Raw genomic sequence first — 18,408 nt, forward strand, 5'->3', positions numbered from 1 at the left:
ACAGTCCACATTTGTGCTCATTCCACATGTAAAAATCAATCTTCAAGTTGCCATGATGATACAATCATATATGAGCATATTACAGAAAGGGTTCCCAATCCCTGGAATAATTAATACAGCAAGTCTTCACTTCCTAAAATAGCAGTCTGCCGATCACAATGACTTGACAGCTAATTTACTGAACTTCATGAATTTCACCATGACATTAAAGATGGCTTCTGCCTACTCTATTTATACTTATAGACTGAATTATTATTTGCAAATATTTATTAAAATAATATCCACAAAACAGAAAAGACTATTTTATTTAGTCAACAATTAAATAAGTTGCTAGGGATTCCAATGAATTACAACTACTGATTACAGGTCAATATCCCATAGCGGTACAGTTGTCCAAGAAGAAAGTTTTTGCCACTAAAGAAAGGGCAAAGGGAATGATAGTAACAATCTCCTGTTTCACAACGCTGCATTGCCATCTTCAAAGACCACCTTTAATTGAACTAATGACAATACAAACAGCCAAACAAGTAAGTAAAAGGCTTGGAAACCAGCCACTCCATAGTTTTAACCAAAGCAGTAGACCCAAGATAAGCAATTAACCTTGGACCGCACAGGTGTACATAAAAATGCTGATAACAAGCTTACTGATCACCCTTCCTGCCTTCAGAAGTTAGAAGGCATCTGGCCGTTAACCATGATAAACTTACACCCATCCTTGGTTATTTACATAAATGAAGAGAAGTATTAAACAAATAGCTAAACCTGAAGACCATGATAAATAAATATCATCATTAACATTCAAGTGATGATTTGTTTTTGTCTTCAAAGCCCAAGTGTCCTACAAACTTCACTTTCCTTGAAGGGCTGATGTGCATTTTGAGAATAAATATCTTGTGAATCTACTCGGGGACTCAATCTATTACAATAAGGAAAAAACATATAAATCATGAGTGTATCGGCGGTTCGTAATTAGAATGCCAGGAGTGCTGTGCAGTTAAGTATCTTGGCTGTTTGCCTGTCTTAGACGGGCAGAGAAGTAAAACCCCAACAACCAAGGCTCGCAGCAGCTGATCTGAGCACACTGTTGTATCTCTTTGAGCAGTTACTGCCAAACACATAGGTATGTGCCCTGGTGCCTGGAGGTTAGCAGTCCTGGTATGTCAGCCCGCTGTCAGGATTAAATATTTAATAGTATATTTTCCCTTAATGGAGCCCCGGCCCATCTGATCAGCCACAGGGATCATCTAGAAATGGAGTCAATGTTACGAGATGGCCAACTCACATCAACTTTGTAATTAGATAATCTATCACGTTATTAGAAAAATTGCTTTCCTTACTACTTTACAGCATGCTGCAGTAGTGAAAGCCAATTGAGCTCATCAACAAAAAGGCTCTAAAATTTAGTCCCATGTGAACTTGAAGCCCTCAAGTGGCAAATGCATACACACTCATGACCTTTCAAAAACAAGAGGTAATATTCTGTCCACAAATTAGGCAACACAGAGCACTGGAACCATACAACACCAGCACTGAAGGCTCTAGATAATTGAATACGTCAAGATTAGTTTCACTCTCTCTTTTTACTGATGTTCTGTCTCCCAGAGAATTTAAAAATAGAAAAAGAAAATAAATAAAAGGGTTACTTAACTTTTTTTCAGTCAATCTTTACTAAGATTAAATATGAGGTAGCTTATTTATCAGCACTCTGCATCTTGATAGTGCACACTAGCTAAAGGCAAGTTAGTATTTTGAATACAATTCAAACCATGTTTTAATTGGCCTTATATCTAATGTCCATCAAAATATTTAACCTCTGTACACCTAAAGAAGCTAAACAAGAAGGAGGACCCTAGGTAAGAGGATCAATCCTCACTCAGAAAGGCAAAAGGGATGGATACCAGAAAAGGGAGAAAACAGGAAACAGGCCAGGAGCCTACCACAGAGGGCCTCTGAAAGACTCTACCCAGCAGGGTATCAAAGCAAATGCTGAGGCTCATAGCCAAACTTTGGGCAGAGTGCGGGGAGTCTTAGGAAAGAAAGGGGAGATAGTAAGACCTGGAGGGGACAGGAGTTCACAAGGAGAGCTTCAGAACCAAAAACCTGGGCACAGGGGTCTTTTCTGAGACTGATACTCCAACCAAGGACCATTCATGGAGATAACCTAGAACCCCTCCCTGCACAGATGTATCCCATGGCAGCTCAGTGTCCAAGTGGATTCCCTAGTAAGGGGAACAGGGACTCTCTCTGACATGAACTCAGTGGCTGGCTGGCTCTTTGATCACCTCCCCCTGAGGGGAGAACAACCTTACCAGGCCACAGAGGAAGACAATACAGCCAGTCCTGATGAGACCTGATAGGCGAGGACCTCCCCTATCCGTGGACTTGGAGAGGGGCATGAGGGGAGATGGGGGAGGAGTGTGGAACTGGGATGGAATGGGGGGGCTATAGCTGGGATACAAAGTGAATAAACTGTAATTAATAAAAAATTAATTAATAAAAAAGAAAGTAATATGTAAATAGCAAAAAAATTTAACCAATATATCTTCTTGTCTTATTAATCCACAAGATTATTGTTATAAAAATTCTGAATTCTCCAATTGAAAATAAAAACAATTAATATAAAATTTCAGTGTCCTAATACCAAAAATAAATAAATAAACCGCCTTCTAATATCCTCTTTCAAATTCATACAACCAGCATACACTGCAAATCCAACTAAGTGCATTAAAAATTACATTTTATATTTAAAAAGCCATATATGCCCTAAAGCCTAAAAATCTGTCCAGGAGAATTACTGTTTTGTTTGAAGGAAAAAGGGGGAGGGAACATCTTCTTAAACAGATGTGGAATTTCTAATCAAAAAATTGTATGCCAATGGCACAGCACTGTGAAATTAAACAGTCTGCAGAGCTCTGGGAACACTAACAAAGACATATGTTTTGTGGTCAGGAAGGTCATTGTTATTCTGTTGCTTCCAAGTTAATGTCTATTTCTGAGTGTTCTGTGCAACTCATTCAGTTTCTACTTTATTGCCTGGATCTTATTGTGTTTCTATTCAGCCAGAATTCATATTTAGAAAAGTTACAAGTCCATAATAAAAGACAGGCATCTTTATCTAGAACCCTGTATTAACCCATAAACAAGTATTTCCCATGCGTTAATAAGAACCTCAAAAGCTGTTTATTGAAATTACATTTCGCCTTTTCATAAACATTTCTAGTAATGGAAATTACTAGATGGATAGAAATATTACATGTTGCAGTCCATTACAGAAAATTATAATATCTAAAATACTTGTGCCTTGGTTTTTTTCCTCTTCAGGTACCAGCCTGAAACAGTGTCCACTCATCACCTACTTCCTACACTATCTACAGAAAACTCAGAGCGCTGCTGCTATGAGTGAAGGCAGAGGTGAATTTTTGCCACAACAGCTGTGGACCGAAGCAAAAATAGCTTACAAGGGCAGAGATACTATTTTCTGCACAGTCTCTTCTCATCAAGACAGCTAATTCCCGGCATCTCAGGAGACACCAGCGCTGAGCACAACACTGAGCGGTGGTCTGAAACTCTGGGTTACAACCAGTCGCAGCCTGTGCGCGGCACTGAACGGCAGCACTGGGAGACGTGAAACGCTGACATTTTAAACTCGAACACCGGTAACACAGGGAGGTGAAGCAACAGCAGGGGACGTTCACAGCAGCTGGCAGATATCTTACCAAGCAACTTACAGCTAGTCCTCATTCTTATCCACAAAGGAGATGATACTGTTCTTCCTATGCACATACAAATGCAGACACGCACGTATAAACACGCATACAAATGCACCAATCAACACAGATCGGCAGAAATTCAGTTCTTGCTTGGAGAAGGTGACTTAGCTGTCAAAGCACAGGGTCTCCATCTAAACCTGCCCTCTCGGGCTGCAGAGACAGCTCGGCAGTTAAGAGAACTGGCTGCTCTTCCAGGGGACCCACGTTCAATTCCCAGCACCCACGTGGCAGTTCACAACTGCGTGTAACTCCAGTTCCAAGGGATCCAACACTGTCTTCTGGCCTGCGTGGGCACAGCCCACATGTGGTGCACTGGACGGTGTGACCCATACACATGAGGTAATAAAATGAAAACCATGTTTACTACGTAAAGGAATCTGTCCTCTCACTGGTTGGACTTTTCTTATCTTGTAAGTTGATGACTGTTAGTCTTTTCCGCATTTGGAGCAGATGTTTAGGGCTCAGACTGAGGACTCTATTAGAGCAGCTGTCCTTCCGAGAAGAATCCACCTCAAAACCAAACTAGAAACTTCATGAGAAAATGAAGGGATAAGGGCAAATGTGTGGTGTGGGAAGAAGGGGAGGGCTGCAGGGAGACGAACAGGAGAGCCAGACCTTTTCTGGGATGAGCAGGTGAACCACCTCTCCACCGCTCTCACTGGCATCCCAGCCACCTCCTGCCTTCAGCTGCCTCTATCACTGTGAAAGGCAGTCACCACCTCGCCATTCCTCAGCTGTCACGGTGTGACAGCCCGGAGAACACATACTTAACATAACTTAACAAACTCAAGTTTAAAAAGAAACAACTGCCACACAGTTCAAGGTTTTCACGGTGTCTCCAGCCTCTCCACCCTCCACTGGAGCTCACGGCGTCGGTTCTTCCTGTGGGGGAATTCTGAAGGCCCAGTGGCGGTCAACATCAAACAGTAAACTCGCAAGTTTCGTGCCAACTGACGGGAAGTAACACACAACTGAGCCCGTCTTCTACAGACTGCCCTTCCCAGTCTTCTCCCCTGGGGGCCGGTGTTTTCTTCAGCCCCTGGGGTAGCCAATCAGCACCACTCCCCACCAGGCTTTCAAGACCACCGTGGACAAACGGCCAGCACCTCTTCTCATCTCAAACTCAGGTGCATTTCTATTTCCATGGGAGGGCCCTCCCTGACATCTGCATGGGGAAAAAGAACCCATTCCCATATATCTCGTGGTACCCAACTTCATACCTGACCCACAGATTCATCAGGGGAAACTCCTAGGATCCACTTGTTCACATGTGTGCTTACCTGGAGGTGCTGTGCTAAGAAGCGAGTAAAAGGCAAGAAGCCTTCAGACTGCAACCCACACAGTAGCCACACGGTAAGGTCTCAGAGAGAAATTTTGCTGGGCAAAAACTAAGATTTTAGAAGCAGACACATGCCGCATTCTAAGAACTTGTGTAACGAGGGAGAGCCATTCATTATTCCTCCAGAAACTCCAGACAGTTCAACAAGAGCATCCAGAAGAGGAGGCTCCGAGGGATCAGCCACTGTGTCCTCCACTGTGCCCGGCTTGAAAAAAGACACGATTAACTCCTACCAAATATTCTGTGAGCCTTTGGTGACAAAGACCGAGGCTGAAACAAAAGCGAGTCTAATGGTGACATATAACATAAATGAATAGAGAAAAAGAACAGAAAGAGCAAAACAAGCCAGAACCTGCTCTTTTTATTACGGCCAGGAAAAGCACTGTCTCAAAGACCACGGAGGACAAATGCACATGGAAGTCCCTTACATTGGTGGCTTGCGGGTGGGGAACAGAAGCAGCCTGCCGAAGGGCACACACCGTGGGACACCCCCTTCCTCCCCCGCTGACTGTATGATGATAATACAATGGGCACAGGGTGGGGGAGTAGAGAAAGGTTCTCCACCCATGTCCAGAGTGAGTGCTGGAAGTGGCACGCGCACTCCTACGCATGCAGCACTTTGGGCTGAGGAGCTCCTCTCTGAGGTTTGCAAGACCCTACGTTAGCTGGACTAAGATCATTTTCCTGAGAAAGGAAAAGCAAGAGAGTGATCTTTTCTACAGACGAATGTATAAGCGGACAATAACCACACATGGCAAAATATTAACTAACGACCCTTCTGCAAAAGCAGAGAAGCCCCGAGTTAATTATCTGCTTTCCTCTGACTTTTACTAAAGCACATTTTAAGACAAAACCTACATATCTTGAGCCCAGTTAGTCTCCAACGTCTCAATGCTATATATGTTTCCCTCTGTGTGCGCACATGTGTGTGCATTGCCAGGTATGGATTCTTCTGTCGCTCCTTGCTTTTCTGAGACAAACTCTTTCACTGAGACCTGGGACTTCCTGACTGGACAGTGTTGGCGGGCCAGCCAGCCCCAGGGACCCACTTGTCACCGAGTCTTATGCACTGGGATTACAAGCACGCACCCCCACAGCCATGGTGCTGGGGCTGGAAGTCAGCAGCCTCTGCTTGTGTGCTCAGCACTTTCCCACCTAAGCCCCCCAGTCCTAAGTGTTCCACTCTTACAGCAAGCACAACTACAGCATATGGGAAAGAGGGTAGCTTACGATTGAAAGTGTGTCCAAGAAAGTTACCTTTCCCCACAATGCCGGGATGTTCCTCAAATACAACATGCAAAGAGTTTCATGAAATAAATGTCATTAAAAATGTTTAACAAGCTCAGCAATGATCCCCCACACCTTTAACCCCAGGACTCAGGAGGTAGAGGAAAGTGGATCTCTGTATGTTCAAGGCTAGCCTGGTCAACAGAACAAGTTCCAGGTCAGCCAAGACTATACAAAGGGATCCTGTCTCAATAAACAACAGAAATAAAGCATCAACTCATGTTTTAGATTTAGCAATATTTTAAGGCATTTTACATGACTATTAATCGCAATTACACGTTATGAAAGATTTTTCAACAACAGAAATGACACCAAAAGAACAGTCACATTATTAACATGAGCCCCGACAAAACAGCCATTGCAAGACAAACGCTGCTCTTCACTGTCTGTACACACCTGCGAGAGGCTGTACGCTTTCAAGAACATACGGAATGAACAGGCAGAGCGGCCACTATATTTCCAACCAATTTTAAACTATAGACAAACCAGGATATAATGCTGAGATCATATTATCAGAAAACCATAGAATAAAGAATAAAACTAACTTTGGTGGGAAAAAAAATAGAATAAATCTCTAGCACTCAAAATAATCACATTTAAATTCTTACAAAATAGGAAGTTTTGAAAGCACACCTTAAAATAATCATGGCATTCTATAAAACACGTTTTTTAAAAATTTCAAGGTAAGTGGCAAACTCATCCTCCACTGTAAAACGTGATGAACACAGAAAACAAATGGACCAAGACCAGAGATCCAGACCAGCACGGGCATGCCGCACATGCGCCATCCCTCACCACTGTATCTCCGCTGCCTGGGCCAAAGAAAACTTGCAGAACAAAACACTTCGTTTTCAAACAGAACACTTCATGCAACTCCCACTAACAGACCTCAGATGAAACACTAAATAAATCTGTTTTCCATCCCTACCCTAGGATTTCACTAGTCTGATCTTTAAATTATTTTAAGTCAGAAACCAATATGCTCTCACGTTATTTAAAAGTCAACTAATCAGAAAAGATTCCAATAGATTGTTTCAGTTGGCTAAAACTACCAACATAAAAAAATAAATAAATAAAGCCAATAATAAAGTAAGATCTGTCAGCAGAAAGTAATGAAATATATGCTATGTTCTTCTGAAGGGATGTTTGCAATATTAGCAACCAAATAATCTCCACATGAAAATGCTGATAGAACAGAAAAGTCACATCCTTTTCAGTACAAACAATCCCGAACTCTTTCATTCCCTGTTTATTTAGATAGGGAGTGATACATGGCATTAACAGTCTTCAATATCCCATCAAGGCCGGAGACATGTTTGCAAATGACAAGAAAATAAAGCATAAATGGTTGACTTCCAGTATTAGGAAAGAGATGAAACTTCAAACTTACTTTTGCAAAGGCTTCAAAAAGGTCAAAAGCAGGCGGCAGCTGAGAAGCATCCTGTATTTCTTCTCTCATGAAATGTTGAAATGTCATTGCAAGTTGCCTCAGACCTTCTTTCTTATCTTCAGTAAGTTTGTTAATATCTTTTTTGTAAAGAAAATAAATAGTACAATCACCAAGTGAACAACATGGATAATTTTCAGGTATTCAAATGCTGGCTATTAAAAAGATTTCCAGACATACAATTATCCTGAGAATCTTTTATTCTTTTGACAACTACAAATCATGATACATGTTATATTGGTTACATTCTGTCCAACTTAATCCACAAAATATATCAAACAGCTATCAAAAAATAAACAAGTGCACATACAGGTTTAAAAAATACAATAAACCAAAATCAGCTGCACATTGCCAGCTCTTTTATATTACTGAGCACAACTGTACCATCATAAATCCTAATTATGTCCGTGAATTTAAACTGACTTTTCCCCATAATAATTCACAAGTAGGTCACAACTGACTGATAAACACTATTATCTGAAAGGTTAAAAAGACAGAAAATTAGATATTGAAAGTTCATATGAAGTTTAAACAAGTGAAATTTGTCAGACAAGATGTGAATCATAACAAAAACGTGGATGACCTAAAGAGATTATCAACCTTGAGCTGTTTCCAGGTTTGACAAACACAGGCAGGCCTCGTGGGAACTGTGCTTCTTCTCTGTGTGTCTGCGTTTAAAGAGAAAGATTCCAGACACGAGAAAAGAGCTAAAGCTCATGCAATGATTCTGTAATGCTTCAGGGTACAAAACTGGCATCAAAATTGCTAAGACTTTTTTATACATTCATAGCAAACTTGATGGCAAATGAAACAGAACAATGGGAGTTCACAATTGTGAGTCCAAAATGCAACATATAGGAAAAATTTTAACCAAAAAAGTCAAAGGTCTCTACACTTACAAAATTCTGATGGAAGACACTGAAGAGAATATGGAAGGAAGGGAGGGAGGGAGGCAGGCAGGGAGGGAGGGAAGGAGGAAGGCAGGGAGGGAGGAAGGCAGGCAGTGAGGGAGGGAAGGAAGGAGGGAGGAGAAGAGGGAAGAAGGGAGGGAGAAAGGCAGGGAGGAAGGGAGGGAGGAAGGCAGGGAGGGAGGGAGGAAGGCAATTAAACATTAAAGAAAACAACCCATGGCCGTGAGTTAGAACAATCAACTTTGTGAAGACGCCCACACCACCGCAAGTGATGCAGGGACTCAATGCACTTCCTATAGATTAGCAATGACGTCCTTCACAGAGACAGGAGAAATCAGCAGAAAGCCAAAGCAATCCTGGACAGAAAAGGTAGACACATGACCATGTCTGATGTGACAAACATCTATCTATCATCCCTCAGACACACCCACCTCTGAGCCAGATCAGAGAAGCCAGAAATGAATTGATGTCCACACGACAAAATGATTCTCAACAAAGGTGCTACAAATACCTTAGAGGGAAAGACAGTACCTTCAATAAGTTATTCCAGGAAGGTAGATATGCACATGCAAAAGAACGAAACCAGAATCCTGTTTCTCTTCATACTCAACAGCAATATCAAATTATCAAAAACATAAATATAAGATCCAAACCATAAAACCATTAAGGGAAAAAAATAAAAGGTTTAGGACATGGACCTGAGCACAAAGTTTTTGGATATGACCCTGACATAACATCAAGAGAAAGAGAACTTAGAAAATAAGAGCCAAAGTCTAGAGAAATGGCTCCAAGGTTAAGAGTACTGGTTGCTCTTCCAGGAGTCCTGAGTTCAATTCCCAGAAACCACATGGTAGCTCCCAATGATCTATAATGAGATCTGGTGCCTTCTTCTGGCCTGCAGGCATACATGCAGATAGAACATTAGATACATAGTAAATAAATAAATCTTTAAGAAAATAAGAGCCAATCAAACAACAACAACAAAAATATCTGCACAAATACTGTAACTGGTACAGCAAAGAGACTGCCTACATAACAAAAACAAACAAACAAAAACCTGCAAGCAGTGTATCACAAGGGACGACAATTGAGGCCATATAAGGAACTCAATAGAAATAATGAAATGAAATAATGATGAAGACCCTATTTATAGAAAAATGCATGCTCTAGACAGATATTCTCAAAAGAGAAAAGAGAGAGAAAGAGAGAAACAAATGACGGACTTACACATGACAAAATACTCCACAGTACTGATTGTCGAAAATCTGAACTAAAACAACGAAATATCATCTCGCTCCAGTTAGAACAGTTATTATATGAAAGCATAAAATAAGAAATTCTGGCAAAGACGCAGAGAAACAGGTACTCCGATACAATGTTGTGCAGTCATGTACCAAACAGTGCTGTGGCACAGGCTGAGCCAGTCACTACTGACTGCAGCACTATGTACATTGCTGGGAACAGGGAATCGGGGGATGAACAGATAGAGAGAATATGGTACATACATGCACCAAAGTACTGCCTAGGTGTTAAAACAAAATAGTGCAAGGCTATTTTTTTTTTCATCTCTGGGACAAAATTAGTGAACAGAATATTAAATGAATAAGCCAAGCACAGAAAGACAAAAATCACACATCACTCACTGTAGGAAGCTTTAAATGGTTTTCTAGTTTCCTTTCTGTTGCTGTGATAAAAACTGACAAAAAGCAAACAACCAAAAAAACAAAAACAAACAAAAAAAAAAAAAAAAAAAAAAAACCTCGGGAAGAAATGGTTTATCTGGTCCATACTCCAGGTCAGCCACCGAGGGAAGTCAGGGCGGAAACTGAAGGCCTGACTCTAAGCAGAAAGCATGGGTGAACACTACTTGCTGGCTCACTCTGCTTCACTCACAGGCTCATGCTTAACTCGTTCTTTTATACAGCCCAGGACCACTTGCTAGAGCAATGGGCTGGGCACTCCGATATGAACCAAGGATAGAGACAATCCCTCACAGGCATGTCCACACAGCAACCGGGTCTAAGCAATTCTCACGTGAGGCTTCTCCTCTCAGGTGACTCTAGGCTGGATCAAGTTAACAGTGAAAGTTGACGAGGACAGATGATCCCATTAAAAAATATATAGTGGTCATGGAATGTGAGGCAGGACAGAGAAGAACAGGACAATGGACACCAAAACACCATTAGCTGGGTGGAATCAGTACTGCTATTCCACGGAATACGGATTTAAGTCCTTAGGAGATAAAAATAGTCAAAAGGTTCCCAACACAAAACACATGACAAATTTCTGACAGAAAAACACCTGTCATTCTGACATTACCATTACTAATTGTATACTTTTGCTGAGTCATCTCCAATAAAATATTTCAGCTTTCAAATGGTTCCTAATACAGACAAACGATACATTTGGAAATGTTAATTATCCTGACTTTTATTGCTATCTATTCTGTTTACATGTACTAGACCCCATAAATTTGTGTAGATACTTTATATTTCAATTGTATTTTCTAAAAAATATATACACACAATAGACATTTTTCTAAAGCTAATACAACCTCATCAGTTTAAATTATACTACAAATGGCATATTGAGGCTTATAGTGTGTCATCAGACTAATGACACTTGAGAGCATCTCACCAAGGGCAATGTACTGCACAGGGCTGGTGTTAACAGTCAAACTCACCATAAGTGGTGTTAATTATCTAGCAGTACTGCAAAGAAAAATGACTAATTAGTTCTCTATTAAAACTTGAAAAGACACCCCAAATTGAACTAACACTCTTCCTCATATCCGGTTTGCGCATTCTCTTCAAATTATTTGCCCAAGAGAATAATGGACCCATGATTCCTTAGATGACAATTTCTCACCATTGGCACCTAGGGTCCTGGAACTATAAATCTAGGTCATCTTCTCAATCATCTCCAACCAGAAGTGGCAAACTGTGTAATGACTGTAGTCTACGAGCTCTGGCTGGTTTGAGACTGGGACCACTTACAACCCCTGAGAAGAGGGCTTGTGACCGCACAAAAGCACAATCAACCTGACTGTGCCTGAGCCCAAATCCAGGGAGCCTTGAGGTGTCCACGGTAGCAGGCAACCGCCATGGTAGCTCAGGGAAAGAACAATGCTCGCTACCGTCGCAGAGCCTGTCTTCCAAACCTGCAGCTTGCCTTGGTATCTACAGGAACGGCGACACTAGGGGAGTCCCTCGATTGCCACTGTTCACTACAGCACTCTTCGCTAACGTGGAAAAGACACCAGGAAAGGAGAGAAGGGGGAAGGGAGGAAGAAACAGAGGACAAAGGGTCAGTCATACTAACAGCTATGTTATGGACTGAGATCCCTCAGTTCTGCTCATGAGGAATCATGAGTGCTCCCTCATATGGCAAAGGACTGTGGGTTCGATTAACAGATTCAAAGCCTATAGCTTCAAATCTGAAGAAGTACAGGTGTGTGACTCCGGACCTTAGAAGCTCAAGATTTACCATGCTGGGTTCACAACACGGAATACAGCCCTGACTCCAGTGCTACCAAATCGACCCCAGTAAAATCCTTGCTCTAAGCAACCTCAGCCAGCAGCAGTCAGCACCAGCCGACTACGACAGCTCTTGAGCCGTGGGTGTCGGAACCCAGCAGGGGCGTTGTAGCACTTAGATGCAGGAGCCTTCTCTCTTTAAGGTGAGGCAACTCCAGGGAACTCTTCCAGTTGACCAAGGCCCCTCGTCTCTTGCCCACTGCCTTCTGAAGCTCGCTTCTTCAACACTTACACAGCTTTTACTCTCTAGCCTTGAGCCCTGACTCTTCAGCTAGCCTGTCACAGATGCTATTCCAGTACCACCCCAGATCACAGGCAGGCAAGAGGAGTCTATTAAGAGAAGCTTTTCACTGGGCTAAACGTTAAAACACCGGAGTCAGCACAGGAAGGAGTCTTCAGACTGACCAGCCTGCCGATGATAATGCCAGAAACAGAGGAAGGACGGTATGCAAATAAAGGGTTGCAGTTGTACCAATCAAAGAACAGTTTTTGACTTAATTAACCAAACACCTTCTTTCTGATTTCTCGAAGTGGAGTTCCCACCCCCATCTTGAATGAGAAAAGCTGCAGGGTCTAAAGTTCACCAAGGCTTGGCTCAGGATGATACTGCCTTCTCGAGCGAGTGCAGGGTGTCTGGAGTGACTGTTACCAGGGCAGGACTTCCTGACCTCCTTGAAGCTGGAGCACTCTCAAAGCCATCACTAAATGCGAAAACAAGCCTCACTTGGACAAACACAATCCAACCAGGTTCCAGAGAAGGAGGCTTCCAAGAATAAGGGAAGGGCTCATCTGCTGTCATTAAAGGTCTGAACTTCCTGCTTTCACTGAAGAGCTTCACTTAATAGTGGAGGGGGGAAAACTGTTCTGTGCTTACAATGTAAACATGAGAAAACTCACAAAACTGATTTTATACCATATTTAATAATTCTTGATAGTGCCAACCTCCACCACCGTTTCCCTATGAAGACAGGTCCACTTAATTTTATACCATATTTAATAATTCTTGGCAGTGCCAACCTCCACCACCATTTCCCTATGAAGACAGGTCCGCTTAAACAATTACACTATTCTGCCTACTGCAGATTTTCACAAACTTTCCTATGGCCCAATCTACCCCAGAATCAACTAGACAAACTTGGGTGTTATTGTCTATAAAAATAAAAAGTCTCTTTAGGGTTGTTTCATGTAGTAAACACAGAAAAGCAAAGTTGTTATTAAAAGCAACTCAGTGGCTACGGGTAAGACCAGTGGTTCTCAACCCTCCTAACGCTGCAACCTTTCTCCTCATGTTGTGGTGACCTCCCAACCGTAAAATTATTTTCATTGCTTTTTCATAACTGGAATTTTGCTACTGAGTTGTGTCTCTGTTCCTAAGACCATTGGAAACGTGTGTTTCTGATGGTCACAACCCATAGGTTGAGAACTCCTGCCCTAGACTGAACCTCTAGCAAACTGAAAGGAAAAAAAAAAAAAGGGAGGGGGAGTTCAGCAGATAAATGATAGATTTAACTTCAAGATACTAATGAATAATCACTTACTGGACTCCAGATCATAAAACGAGTAAAGCCTCTCCGATTCTGAGGGTTTTTCATCCATCTGTGAAGGGAAAGGAAAAAACAAGGTAAGTGTTCCAATATACAATTATTCTTGACTACACTTGGATATTTTAATGAAATTTTTTCATTTGCTTGTTTTGAGACGTCACTACAGTTACACCACTATGTAGACCAGGCTGGCCTGGAAATTACTCTGTAGACCAGGCTAGCCTGGAACGCTCAGCGAGCCACCTGCTTCCATCTCAGGAGCGTTGGGATTAAAGAAGTGCGCCACCACGCCCAGCTTCAGGGACAGTTTTTAAAGGATCATTTCTATATTATTTCTATTCAGAACTTTTAAAAACGTGTGTGTATGTGTGTGTGCATGTCTGTGTATATGTGGAGTGTAGGTCAGAGGGCAACTTAAGAATTCAGTTCTCTACACCGGAGTCCTGTCTCCAGACCTCTTCAAAACCTTTTAAAAATTACTTAGTAACAACTTTAAAATCTAACTTGCAACTTCACCTAAGCAGTTTTATCTCCAAATAAAAACTCCAAAACACGGAGTTCCCACACTTTCACAGTCTCAAAAGCCTCTATAAAAGTTCAGAAAAGGAAAATAAAAATCAAAAGTCAATGACCAAGTGAAGGAACCAAATTAGACCCTGCAATAATCGAGACAGTCATGCTACAGCTCTAATGGAACAGTCTGGAAGCTTCTTAAGAACAAGGCTCCAGGCTGTTGTACTATAGGGAAAGGAGTGCAGAAATAATAAATCCTAGTTCTATAAAAGAAAAAAAAAAAAAAAAAAAGAATGTCAGTTTAATGTATTATTATTATTTAATTAAGTCCTCACTGGAAAAGACAATAAAGGCTGATACATGCAGCATATTCACAGAAAAAGGTTACAAAGAAAACACAGCAAGTACCTCAAGACTCCCCTCAAGAAAGAGATTACAGTATCTCCATAGATAGGAGTGTGCCCCAACACTGCCATCAAGTCAATGACTAACGGGAACATGAGCTTCTTATCCTAACACACTGCGTGGGGTAATCCACCATCCACCTCACCATAAATTCAGTCCCAACTTTAAATAAGAAGAGGAACAGCAATTGATTTGTCAAATTAAACCCAGGCTCCTTTCATGATTGTGTACTCACAAGTTTGACAACAGCCCTGCCCAGAAGTCTCACAGAGTCAGGCGGATATTTGGGCTTGCAGCTTTTAAGACATTTGCATTCTCGCTTGTGGTCTGGCCAACCTTTTTTCTGTGAAGACAAGAACAAGGAAGGACATCAGAGACAAAAGTCAACGCTCATTCAACTCAGTTTTGAGCACTGAGAATCATCAACGTCATTAATTTAATTTAATTTCAACAGCTTAAACAGAACTGTGAAATACAAAATTCACTTTGTAATATTGCAAATGATCAAGGATTTAGTCTTTGCTGAGTAGGTAATCACCTACACCAACACCTCAGCTTCACCTTGCCCTTTAATTTGCCCTCTGATCATTACCAGGCTGGGAGATTCCACAGTAAGAACCAGTGGGCCTTTCTTAATACTTAGGCTTAATGTCTAGTCATGACATGACAGTATTTTAAAGAAAATGTCACTCGAAGCTAGAGAAATAAATCATGTGGCTAAGGGAAATCAAAACAAGGAAGCCGGCATTCTGAGTTTCCGCCTCACTGTAAATAGTCGGACAGAACAGGTGAACGAATAGATGCAAAACCATAAGGACTACATCACAGAAAGCAGCTAACCCATAAATCTCCAGTTTGTTCACGCCTCTACCAGGTCATACGAGGTCCTGGCTTAATTACCATAGGGCCCTTGTCATAAAAAGTGTGTAGTTCGGGAGATAAATCTTGTGATCAGCAAATTCATGCCGCGGTTGGAGAGAGCAGTGAGCTGGTCACACCGCTGGACGTGAGCGGACTTATTAAAGAGAAGGGAACCATCCCTGAGGAGGGGGCAACGGCTAGAGCCACCAGACTGACACGCCCCACACATCCTTACTTCATAGAAATTATACCTCTGATCGTGTTGTGTTCTAGTGAGCCTTTCGCTACAAAAGACTTCCTGTGTCAGTCTGCTCTGGCCCCTAGGTTTGGGAAACACTGTTTACAAGTTCATCACTTCCGCTGTCAACTCCTCTCCTAGTTGCTCCCTTTGACTATGATGGCCCTGCTTAATGCCCTTTGTATTCCTTCCTTCCCGTATTTATACCTCACTCACAGCTCAGCAGGACTACCCTGGTCTTGTGTTAATAGGAAGGAGAAGAGCTGGCATGTAGCTCTATGACAGAATGCATCGAGACCCAGCCCAGCCCTAATGCCACCAAAAAGAAGAGAGAGCCAAGCATGGCGGTAATCCAGGCACTCAAGAGGAAGATGAGGAAGTCAAGGCCCTCCTTGAATCCATGAGTTCAAGTCAACTTGTGTTGCATGAGGCCCCATATTTTTAAAGAAGAAAATGAAAGTTGTGTAAGAAATAGGTTGTGAACGCTAGTGGTGGTTCACGCCTTTAATCCCAGAACTCTGTGTGAGTTTGAATGCAGCCTGGTCTACAGACTGAGCTCCAGAATGGCCAGAGCTCCAAAGAGAAACCCTGTCTCGGGGAGAAAAAGAAATGGGCTGTAACAGCAGAAACAGAAAATGCTAAGAAATGGTAGAGTTCAGAAAAGTCCTCTGGTATCCACTTATCATTCTAGAATGTCCTAGACGCATACCTAAAAAGTAACAAAAGACGTTTCATTTCATTTCCTCTATGATCCAGATACAGGATACCATCCTAATATTAGAGAAAGTAGAGCTCGTGGTCTGGGATTTAGGAACAAACTCCCCAAATATAAACAAGGGTGGTGAAAGCCTTGGCATGCTCAACACAAACACTAAGTGACTGCCATGTTTGTACATTTATTTAAGTTGCTTTATAAGCAAGGCGGAAACAGAGCATAACGACTTCCATAATTCTCATCTGGTAGGAAGGGAGACATATGTTACTAAATATTAAATCACAGGAGAATGTATTCCAAGAAGGCTGACATCATACCAGACAGTGTCTTTGACAACACTTATATTTACAACTATACTGGCCTTTTGGGCAGCTACATTAACCCCAGTACTTGCCTGAAGGTACAAGATTAAAGTCTAACTCAGCAGCACCAAAAAGCCTAACAAGTACTGAACTAGCAGCAGTCAAATAAATTACTAAGATGTACAAGGTGTGTGAAAAGTACACTGATTCACGGTCAAATAATTCTGAAAAAAAAAATACATACATATATATATATATATATATATATATATATATATATATATATATACCTCGCTGAGCAAAATATATTCACCTACTGAATGTTCTAATGAATCAAACAAATTTGTACAAATTATGTAACACAGCATCCATGGTTGTCACTGCCATCCTTAGGGACATGGGCTGCTCTACATTGACTAAGATGTGGTAAGGCCCTAACTTCCATCTGGTCTTCCAATGAGAGTAGGTCAAGAGAGTAGGTCTCACAGTCCTTTATTCTGACAAGAAACTACATTGCTAATGTCTTTAAACATTGAATTAATCTGGTTGTGGTGGTGGTGGTGGTGGAGGTTGTGGTGGTGGAGGTGGTGGAGGTGGTGGTTGTGGTGGTGGAGGTGGTGGAGGTGGTGGTGGTGGAAGTGGAGGTTGTGGTGGTGGAGGTGGTGGAGGTGGTGGAGGTGGAGGTGGTGGAGGTGGTGGTGGTGGAGGTGGAGGTGGAGGTTGTGGTGGTGGAGGTGGTGGAGGTGGTGGTGGTGGAGGTGGAGGTTGTGGTTGTGGTGGTGGAGTTGGAGGTGGTGGAGGTGGTGGTGGTGGAGGTGGAGGTTGTGGTGGTGGAGGTGGTGATGAAGTTGGTGGTGGAGGTGGTAGGTAACCAAAAGCACATATTATTGAAGAATCTAAAAATATCTCCCTGTTGCTGACACGATTTTAAAGTAAGCACTGGAGAGCTGAGATGAAAAGTCCAGTTTAAATATGATGCTAATACTGTCCAGACCACTGCTACAGTCCATTTGGTCCTGTTCTTAAACTGTTTTCCCTAAATAGAGGACATGGTGACATACACTTGTAACCCAAGTACTCAGAAGGCTACTGCAGGCAGATCTTAGAGTTAAGCTATCTTGAGATACATGAATTTGAAACCAGTGTGGGCTACATAGTAAAAGCCTATCTCAAAAAAACTAAAAGGCAAAGGGAAGAAGAGAAAATGGAATAGTTCTGAATAAAATATTTAACTAGAGACCTACAAAAGGCAGAAAAAAAAATGAAAGAAAAAGCAGAAAAAGAACAAGAAACAGATATGATAGATCTCAATACAATATAACGAAAATCATTCTGAATAACAATGGTCTTGATGCATGAATTAGAAGAGAGATTGTCAGGATGGGTTAAAAATAAAACTCTGCAAATCCTATCAGTCTGAGGTCTAAAACACAGCTACTCCTGAAATAAAGGCTCAGCTTTCCTCAGCACCCACCTTAGAGTATGTTGTAGGAAAAACTGATAAAAATCACCCTGTGAAATACTGACATAGGATTTGTTT

General features: G+C 41.8%; 1 protein-coding gene across 2 annotated transcripts in view; it reads right to left on the bottom strand.

Moving 5' to 3' along the window:
- The window catches only part of Smyd3 (SET and MYND domain containing 3), a 522,086-nt gene that overhangs the window by 410,334 nt on the left and 93,344 nt on the right, over positions 1-18,408 (bottom strand). For both annotated transcript variants that reach the window (XM_055608843.1, XM_055608850.1), the window contains exons 3-5: positions 14,988-15,095; positions 13,829-13,886; positions 7,787-7,923 (exon numbers count right to left, since the gene is read on the bottom strand). In XM_055608843.1, the coding sequence (XP_055464818.1) occupies positions 7,787-7,923; positions 13,829-13,886; positions 14,988-15,095 (303 nt within the window). The remainder of the gene's footprint in view (positions 1-7,786; positions 7,924-13,828; positions 13,887-14,987; positions 15,096-18,408) is intronic.

The sequence above is a fragment of the Psammomys obesus genome, unplaced genomic scaffold (genome assembly GCF_907164565.1).
Source record: "Psammomys obesus unplaced genomic scaffold, mPsaObe1.curated_primary_1811, whole genome shotgun sequence".
Classification (NCBI taxonomy): Eukaryota; Metazoa; Chordata; class Mammalia; order Rodentia; family Muridae; genus Psammomys; species Psammomys obesus.